The 9777-nt window shown below is 51.7% G+C and overlaps 2 protein-coding genes across 2 annotated transcripts in view; one reads left to right on the top strand and one right to left on the bottom strand.

Annotated features, from left to right (window-relative positions):
* The window catches only part of UPF1 (UPF1, RNA helicase and ATPase), a 14927-nt gene extending 10094 nt beyond the window's left edge, over nucleotides 1–4833 (top strand). The window contains 6 exon segments of the mRNA XM_025210325.1: nucleotides 1–112; nucleotides 984–1065; nucleotides 1674–1835; nucleotides 2256–2473; nucleotides 2945–3067; nucleotides 3179–4833. The exon segment at nucleotides 1–112 is cut by the window's left edge and continues 26 nt beyond it. Coding sequence (XP_025066110.1) covers nucleotides 1–112; nucleotides 984–1065; nucleotides 1674–1835; nucleotides 2256–2473; nucleotides 2945–3064 — 694 coding nt within the window. The 3' untranslated portion in view covers nucleotides 3065–3067; nucleotides 3179–4833.
* A 2080-nt stretch (nucleotides 4834–6913) lies between these two features.
* The window catches only part of GDF1 (growth differentiation factor 1), a 4470-nt gene continuing 1606 nt past the window's right edge, over nucleotides 6914–9777 (bottom strand). The window contains exon 2 of the mRNA XM_006028841.3: nucleotides 6914–9678. Within this exon, the coding sequence (XP_006028903.1) occupies nucleotides 8843–9678 (836 nt within the window). The 3' untranslated portion in view covers nucleotides 6914–8842. The remainder of the gene's footprint in view (nucleotides 9679–9777) is intronic.

Genomic DNA, 9777 nt, shown 5'->3' with positions numbered 1-9777 from the left:
GCTGAACTACTACAAAGAGCAGAAGGTGCTGGTAGAGGGACCACTGAACAACCTCCGGGAAAGCCTCATGCAGTTCAGCAAGCCTCGTAAACTCGTCAATACCATCAACCCTGTAAGTCCTGGCCGGCAGCCTGGTCTGTCTTTAACCTGGATGAGAGAGGGGGCATCTAACTGACCTGGTCGCAGCGTTGCTGTCACACCTGTTTTGTGGCCAGGAAGGCTTTGGATCCTGTAGGAAAGGGCGTGAATGGCAGATGTGATGAACTTACTGCGGGGGGTAGGAATGCGTTGCTGCCCCTCGCTGGCTCTGTTTCTGGAGGCTGCAGGGCTGGCTCCATCGCATCTTGAAGTCCTGCTCCTGCTTCCCTGACAGGAGAGCCTGTTGTGGGCAGAGGGGCAGGTGGCAGCTGCTCTGGCGTCCAGAGGGTTCTCATTGCTGGGCTCTTGTGTTTGTAGCTGCTTGCATGCGACCCAGACGGCTGTCGCATCTGGTTCCCCTCTAGGCCCAGCCCTGCTGGCTGAGCAGTCTCCCAAGCTTAAGCTCTTTCCTGGTGTGGGTTTTTAAATCTTGGGAGTGGCCTCCAAAATGAGCAAAGTGGAAGCACCAGTCCACTTGTGTAGAAATGCCAGGTTTCTGACATGACTCAGCCCAGTGTCTGACTCTTCCTTTTCAGTTTAAATGGGCTTCGTCTCATTGTCCTAAGTAAAAAAGCAAAAGTAGCAGTAAAATAAACTCTTGTCGCTCATCGGCAGAACCCAGTGTAAGAACAGAGCAAGAGAGAGAGTGGAAAATGATTCAGTCCAATCACACTCAAGCCGGGCTTAAATTTCAAACTTCCTTTAGACAGTTTTTGTAGCCAAGTGTAGTTTGGCTGAAATGACAGCTGTGTGCCACTTTCTAGTGGGGCAGGGATTCCCTCAAAGCTCCCAGGTCGCGGTGGTTCAGTTGGTAACATTCACTTATCTTCCTGTAACACTTCCAGGGTGCCCGTTTCATGACGACTGCCATGTATGACGCACGTGAAGCTATTATCCCAGGATCTGTCTATGACAGGAGCAGTCAAGGTAGAGGAAGCTCTGGGAGGACAACTCCTTCATTAACTTTTCCCTTTCTGTCGCCATTAGAAGGGCTTTTTGCATTTTGATGTAGAGCCCAGATTTCTCTTCCTCTTCCTCTGCCTCGTGAGCCTCAGCAGCCTCTTCCCCCAATAAAAAAAATACCCCAAGATGCAAGAACGTAGCATTTCCACAGAATTCCTGACTATTCGGGTTGCAGCCTTGGTGGTCTGGATAAAAGGTGGTTTTATTTCATTAAGATGTTAATGTTGCTGCGAGGTGTGGAAAAGGGGAGAGTCTTTCTATGGGGGCACGAGCCCAGGACTATAGAAATGCCCGATGGTGGTGGGCCCTCTTCTGCAGGACTGTGCTGGGAGTGCTCAAATCTGCCTCTGTGATACTTCACTCATGGTCTAGATCTTGGTGCTGGTGGCCAGTGGACCCATTATACTTGTAATGTCTAATTGGTAGGCCCTTGAAATGGAGCCGTAGTCTCGTCCCCATTTCACATTTTCAGTCCCCCCTGCAGGTGCCCAGGCATTCCCGTGTAGGCAGGGAGCGGAGGTGTGCGGAACCAATGTGATCTCAAAGCTCCCCTGCACTGTTGCCTTCCCTAGGGCGCCCATCCAACATGTACTTCCAGACTCACGACCAGATCGGGATGATTAGTGCTGGGCCCAGCCACGTCCCTGCGATGAACATTCCTATCCCTTTCAATCTCGTCATGCCACCCATGCCGCCCCCAGGATACTTCGGGCAGGCCAATGGCCCGGCGGCAGGTACGTAAACACTGGCTAGCTTCAGTCCAACAAGTGAAGGCGGTGTATTGTTACTAGTAACTGCCTCTCCTGGAAGGAAAGGCTGGAACCTGTACTGGGCACTTCAGGGGCTCAGGAGAAGGATTGCTTTTCACTGACTCCTGCCAGATGGGCCAGAACTGTGGCTGAGGTCAGGAAGCTGCATTTCCTTTCTCAGCTGTAAGGCTGGGTGCATGCGATGTAGGGTCGCTATCCGTGCTCTAAGGAAAAGTTGTCAGCTGCCGGGATCTAGCAGTCTGCTCTAGGCTGCCTCAAGGCGTGGATGCATAGAGAAGTTGTTGCCTGAGTACACGTCACGCGTGGTATTTTAAATGGCCAATGAATGTTTCACAAAACGTTTGAAGTAACAGTTCGCGCCTGGTGCGCGGCTGCCTCTTTCAGGACGCGGCACACCCAAAGGGAAGACTGGCCGTGGCGGGCGCCAGAAAAACCGTTTTGGGATTCCTGGAACTAGCCAGTCAAACCTTCCCAACAGTCAAGCGAGCCAAGATGTGGTGTCCCAGCCTTTCTCCCAGGGTCCACTGACTCAGGGCTATATCTCCATGAGTCAGCCGTCGCAGATGAGCCAGCCAGGACTCTCCCAGCCAGAATTATCACAGGTAGGAGTAAGACGTTCTTACCGACAGATTGCTGGGCTCTGTATGCACATGGAGGCAGGGCGCGTGTATATGGATCCTCCTATTTGTATAGTGCTGGGGTGGTTTTCACTTCCATTTCCACAGGTCCAAAGCCTGAAAAATGTCAGTGGCCCCTTGAGGTGCACCCTTGTAGTCTGGTGTTGCCTGCATCTCCCATATGTCGATGGTGCCATTCATTTTTATGTGGTACTCTCACTTCCACCTAGGCCCTAAGCTTAAACTGGCTCCTTGCTGCAAGGTGAGAGTTTCGGTGCCTTCCCGGAACACACATTGGGCGTTACAGTAAGACTTGCTGCTCTGTCACGGGGTCAGCTGGATTTGCAGCAGAGCTGATTAGAGGCCAAGGGCTCCGAACTGCCGTTAAACACCCAACACGCTTGGGAATTTAAGTCTCCGACTCCTGTGGTAATGACGGAACGTCTCTCGTTTCAGGACAGTTACCTTGGTGATGAGTTTAAATCTCAGATTGATGTGGCGCTGTCACAGGATTCTACCTACCAGGGTGAACGTGCATATCAACACGGTGGAGTGACGGGATTGTCACAGTATTAGAGTGTAAGGCGCGGAGGGGGTCGGTTGTTTCCTTACTCCCGTGACTCGAGCTGTATTGGGTGTGCCAGCAGGAGACCAGTCAGTAACGTCGCCGCTCTCTCTTTCTGCCCTTAGGTTGAGGAAGAAGAGCTAAGCTTATGTGGAGCTTAGTTCATCAGCATTTTATTCTGGGTAATAAAAAAAATAAAATAAAATGGATACCTGTTTTCCACTGCTAAAACTGAAGCACCACTGTGTGAGAGCAACAGGAGAGAGAGAAATCAACCAACGGAGAGGAGAGAAAGGAGCGCGCGCGAGAGAGCCCACTGCTAGCTCACTGAGACAAGGAGACTGACCGGAGAGGAGAGAGAGCACCGAAGGACTGGCTGGCGCCTCACTGGGAAGGCAACTCGCCCTGGAAAAATGAGTGGTCAGCTGAGTCCCTGCTCCCCCAGTCAACCAAGCTCGAGAGAAGGGCCTTAAGCAGGTTTCACTTCATTCCATACTTCTCTTTGCGAGCAGGGCTTTGCTTTTCAGAGCAGAGGGGAGAGGAAAACCCTCATCTCAGAGTTCTTCCGTTGTCTTTTCCCTTAAAGAGGTTCCATATCCTCACAGCAGCTGCCTGCGCTTTAGAAGCAGAGGATTTGAAAGGAAAGATCCTGTCCCAAAGCGACAGCGAGCCGAGCAGAAAGCCCGCAGAACACGGCGCTGCCGAACTCTGAGATGCAGGTTTTGTTGTCCAAAGCTGGCTCTGAAATTCTAGTGTCATCGTGCCGCCTGCTTTCTGAACGGGTCTTTCGCGGCAAGGTGGTTTTAAAGAGATCCTTTCAAAGGAGCACTGGATTTTTAGAAGTTTGTCTCTGAATTCTTAGTGGTGGACCTGGGAGATCCTTGTTCTGAGAAGCTTACAAACCTAAATTAGAACAAACACCAGCCTGGAACTTTCAGTGTGATTCAAAGTTGCAGCAATCAGCCTCTTCTTCCTACAATGGATAGCAGTTAGAGGGAAAGGAGCCTGCGCGCTCGAGCAGGAGGAGGGTTTCAAAGTGTTTCTGTATGCTTTAATTGGCTACTGTCTGGACTCTACTCTGTGAAAACAAGCCTTTCTGTAAGATGAACTGTGCGCTTAAAAGGGGATGGGTTCCTGTGCCCTTCGGCCCTGGAGGAAAAGACTCGAAGGCCTGCATTATTCACTCCCGCTAGCGTTGGGAAGAAGTAGTGGAAACTGGGGATTATATTGGTTTTGAAGTAAAGACTCTATAACGGTATCAAAGCAGGTTGGAAAAAACATGGGAAAAGCAGGCAGATGTTGGAAGGTGGCCTCTGGTAGATGGGTATAATTAGAGATCACGGGTTAGGCTTTTGTGTGGCTTCTTCAGTGATTTAATGCAGATAGCTGAAAGATGCAGGTGTTAAAGTTAAACCCGGAGACTTCTTTTCAGTTAGTAGACGCAGCTGAGGCATCGGTCCTAGCTTGAGAAATAGCTGGGAGTCCAACTGAAAACAGCACATCAAAAAAGCCATCCAGTTTCTAAGTTGTACCCATGTCTTAAGTCGGATGGGAACACTGGGAGCATTTTATTTGTGTTTAAACCTTTTTAGAAACAGTGCAGAGAACTTCGATTCCTACTAATCCATTTTTATCAAATCCCTAAATTAGAATAACCTCTACCTCCTAATTGGCCAAGATCAGTAGAGTGACTCGCTAATCTAGGTGTTTTTAAAGATTGAATTAAGTTAGCTTTATAATCAAAGGGCTCCAAGTGTTTCTAGTCTTTGTTTTCTTCTTTTTCTTTTTTTTTTTTTGAGGACTTTAAAATGCCTCTCATATGAATGTACTGCAAATAACGTCTGCCCCCTTTTTGTAATTGGGAACCCCCCTTTCATGACTGTCCTTTCTGTAGATTGTGGACCCGCTTTCATCACTTGTACTTGCTGTAGCTTTTCAAGAGTGTCTCTTGCCCCAGGATAGATCAGGTGTAGCATAACCAGGTTTTCGGAGTAGTGTGCACACGCTAGAGCAGGGGTTAATCTGTGTGTTCCTGCAGAGAGAACGCTGTTCCAAATCAGCAAAATAACCTAAAAGCCCCTCCCGATCGAAACGACCGTTCTTGCCATACAAAGCCTCCAGAGTTTAGACTTCCAAAACGTGCAGAGAATGGAGACACAGGCCACCTTCCTTCACGTAAGATAGACTCTTTTATTTATTAACATTGCCGAAGGGCTTTTTAATTTGTTTTCCTTCTGGGTAGGCTGTGTAGTCACATAGAGTTTTGAGCTAGGTTTAAGCTGTAACCCTTTGTGCAATGCAATCCATTGGGTATGTAGTCCCCTTCTCTTCCCTCCCCCCTTATTTCACTGTTTGGAATGCTTGCCTCTGCTTTGTGCTGTTTTTTCCTTTAGCAGTTACTCTGAGTTTTATAAAACCACAGACATCAGTGCTAGCACGATGTTACTCTTTTGATTTTGTCTGTTTGTTTTAAACCTGTTTGTCATCAATAAAAATATTAATAAACAGCTGTTGCATTCAAGCTGGAGCCTCTCTATTTCCATCCTCGCTTGGGCCCTTTTCGAAAACCTTCATTGAAGTTTGGCTCGGTTTCCGATTGTATAAACTTCTCATGTTTTATTACATTTTTTAACACAACCTAGTACAAAAGTGGGGTGTACAGAGCATACATGAGTAAGCAAATGAACCGTGAAAAGTCTGTTAAAGGTAAATGCCCTACCCAGGTCTCCTCCTCTGGGCTTGTCCAGTCCTGCACATGCCTTGAGAACGAGCATCGATGGGAACGGTCAGGAGCCCGGCGAGGCACGGCCTGTGCCCATGCGTGGATGTTGCACAGCAGGGATGTGGGTTGGAAAAGGCTTGTAAAAAACCATGAGAAGTGACACGCAAGCTGGAAGAAGACTTCCTCACGCCCTCTGCTGGAAGTGGGGGTAAGATAGTGCCCGATTTGACATGCCTGCGTGGGCATCTACACCTTCTCAGAGCTCTTATTTGCTCTGTTGGTAAACCGAGACTGTTATATTCGCTAAGGAAGCCCTTCAAACAGGCTTTATAGCGACGTCTAGGCCTGGTCTCGTCGCCCCCAGATGCACGTGGTAGAGCAGCCAGACATCTGGCGCTGGTGGAATTTAGGCTGCCGCGCTCATTCTGCCCTGTGATCAAACTGCGGTCAGCAGCCAGCTTCAGCTATGTTGCATTAGTGGGTTAACATGACTTCACAGCTACTGCTCGGCAGAAAGGATCTGTTTCATCCCTGTCTGCTCTGGCTCTCAAGACAAGACTGGTACGAATCCTCACTTTTGACTCCGCTGCCTTCTCCAAGTCATTTGCTTGGCAAGCACAGGTGGGGTCCAGGTGAAAAGCCTCCTGCATGCCCAGATGTGTCCTAAATATACTAAGTTTTAAGCCCTTTCCTTGGCACAGAAACAATCTGTGAGAGGCAGATGCTATTTTTTTTATTATTATTTTAGATGATAAACTAATCACTTGCCTTCAGAGATGTGTGTTAAAAAGCTCTGGGGAGGGGGCCCAGCCCAACTTAAGTCATGTCATTACAGCAATTAGTAGACACACCCTCCATGCTTTCATAGGCTTTAGTAACTGTGAGCTCCTGCTGAACTATCACAGTAAATTGGACCCCTCTGTCCTCTAAGCTTCGAGAGGCAGGGCCAAACTCCACCTTCACCAGTGTTTCAGTTAAGTTTCTAAATTAGGACACTTGAAAACAGTAGGGCACAAGCACGGCGCCTGGGTGGGACCGCGGTGACTTTCCATTACGGCGCAGCAGGGTCTCTGCCCCACTGGGTTCCTGTTCAACCAACTAAACTTAGGCATGTTATCAGTGAGCACAACACAAGTTCATTGACTTCCCTGAAAACTAATTAAAATAACTTAGAAGAAAAGTGGTTAAACCTTTAGCTCCCCCACAGGGAAAAAGACCCATCCTGTTAACACTCGAAAGTCCAAACATTAAGATGCAATAAGTACAAAAACAGCCTGCACTAGTTTGTCTGACTTGCATTTAAAAGAAAAAAGTTTCAAGTTTAATTCAGATCCCTTGTTCCTTCTCTCCCCCCCCACCAGAGAGAGACTGCGGCCAATGCAACTGCCCTGCTCCAACTAGAGCCCCCGCCAGGCACCCTCTACACGCAGGTGTCTCCGTACCGTCCTGTGACCTCGGGAGCAGCAGCAGCGGCTCCGGTCTGATTCTGCTGCTTGCAACAGACCAAGGGTGGAGAAGCAGGTTGTGATCAGATGAAGTCAGAGAGATGATTCAGTGCATGGGGGAGTTGTTCTGCTGGCTGCTCCCCCGAAGCCACAGGAGGTGCGCTGGGTTCCTGATGGAAAGCACGTCCGCTTGCATAATGCACACAGACCCTCCGGCCTGACTAAAGACAGGGATGACTTGGTAGCTTTGCCCAGGCTTCAAGCAGATTACAAGAAAGACTTCACTTAGCATCCGGCACATTTGCTGTGAATTAAAGTAGGAAGGTGGTGGCAACACCATGCTGTTAATGTAGAGAGCAATGCTGGCTTGAGACTCTTCTAATAGAAGAGCCCAGAGACCCGTTGAGGGACTTCAGCAGCCTCCGCTGGGCTGGATTCAGGCTCAGCACAGGCCGGCGGAGATTTTGCAGCTACCCACACACGCTGTGCTACGTAGTTCACAGCAGTCAGTCACTGCTCCCAGTGCCTTGAACACAACTGTGGCCTGCCAGCCCCCCGGACACTGGGACCAGATCACATGTCCCTGTTGCTTTAACGCTGCATGTGAAAGACAAGGCTCTAGCGCCAGCCAAGACTAGTCCGCACAACTGCAAGTTGGCCAGGTCCTGCTCCTGCACCTCGCTGAGTCCTTGGTGTGTCAGTGGGGAATCGAGCCACCCAGATGGCATTAAATTAGTTTCTGTATGAACCAGATTCTCTGCTCCCCACTGGGAACAGACTGTGCATAACCCGTTCCCACCCCCCTCCCTCCCTCCCTCCCGAAACAAGGGTATTGCTCATGCAGCGTGCAGGGGCTGGGAACAGGCGGCAGCAGAGTGCTCAGGAGGGCACGGACTGGGAGTCTTAACAGCAAAAGAGCAAGAGGAAAACACGCCAGAGGAAGGACTAGTCTGTGTGCAGCCTATTGCTCTTCTTTGCTGTCCGCTCCAGGGCCGGCCAGCCAGCCTAGGCTTAAGACAGGGCACTAGTAACACTTGAAGCCAGGGAGTAGACTACAGCCCATTCAGCAGAAAGGAAAGGGGTGTGGGTAACTGAGGCCCGACATTAGCCAGGTCACCAAAGTCCATATAGGCTCGCTGCAGCATTGCCAAAGACTGGTTTCTACCAGCAAGGAGCTTGGGGCAGTATTCTTTATAGCATCAACCTTGCTGCAAAATCCTGTCCTCACAGCACCAGAACAGTCCTCCCCTTCCCACGCTCACGCACGCTGCCTGGACCTCCGACTAGCGCAGGAGGCGACGGGGTGGTATCTGCCGTCAGGCATGAGCAGCAAAACGAGCTCCCGCTCAAACATCAGCCTGTGCAGTTCTTTATACTGGGAGGCAGCAGAGTTCACCCCGCGGGTCGGCATCTGGGGGAAAATCCTGCACCATTCATGCCAGCTTGTGCACCTTGGTGCCAGCGGTTGAGATCTCCCCTGTGAGGATGCATCTTGCACCCAGGTATCGGGAAAGGGGCAGGGGGAGCTCTCGACACGAGCTGCACCAAGGGGAGACCCCAGTCTACTGCCAGGAGATCCGGTTCCATCACAACCCCCGCCCCGAGCCATCCATCACCCGTCCTTATCTGCAGCCGCACTCGTCCACCACCATGTCTTCGTAGTGCCGCAGCACCACGTTGTCGTGGTTGTCGTAGAAGAGGACGGAGATGGGGGAGAGGCGGACGGGGACGCAGCAGGGCTGGGGGGTGCCCTCGGGGTCCAGCGAGTGCACCATGGTTTGCAGGATGGCGTGGTTGGTGCTGTTCAGCTCGGTGGTCAGGGGGAAGGGGCACTCCCCCAGGCAGTAGTTGGCCATGTAGCCCTGCGGCGCGATGATCCAGTTCTCCCAGCCCACGTCGCTGAAGCTGATGTAAAGCCGCCGGGGCTTGCAGAGGCTGCTCGGCATCACGGGGGCGTAGTAGGAGCTCCTCTTCTTCCTGGAGGCCTTGCACTGCCCCGGCTGGAGGGACACGACCAGCAGGGAGGCGTCGAGGAAGGAGTCGGCGCCGGCACAGAAGTTCCCCGGGGGCCTGCCCAGCAAGGCCGAGGACCCAGTCCCGCTGCTCACGGAGATCTCCAGGACCAAGCCCAGGTTCCTGCTCGGGGTTCTCCAGTCCCTGCCCACCTGGGTCAGGTTGAAGAGGAGCAACTTGTGCAGCTGCGCAAAGGACTGTGCCAGCAGGAGCCTGCGGCGGGCCGCCGGGGAAGGCAGCTCCCGCAAGGAGGGCGGCGGGGCGCGGTACAGCCTCAGCTCGAACACCTGCCCGGGACCGGGGGCCCGGTACGAGTTGTGGCCGAACTGGAGCTGGAGCTGCGCCATCGTGAGCTGTTCCCCATCCTCCAGCACGGAGAGGGTGAAGTACAGATGCTTCTCCAGGCACAGCAGGGTCCGCGGCCCCCCACTGTGAAGGAAGTGGCCTGAGGGGGAAGGAGGACAGGAGAGGGGCATTGGACTGTCTGCCCAGAGCTGCGGCCACCTGGCAGACAGGCGGGCGGGCGCGGTTCACGGCACACGCT

This window comes from Alligator sinensis, unplaced genomic scaffold (genome assembly GCF_000455745.1).
Source record: "Alligator sinensis unplaced genomic scaffold, ASM45574v1 scaffold1354_1, whole genome shotgun sequence".
Lineage (NCBI taxonomy): Eukaryota > Metazoa > Chordata > Crocodylia > Alligatoridae > Alligator > Alligator sinensis.
This window is presented reverse-complemented; position numbering and strand designations above follow the sequence as displayed.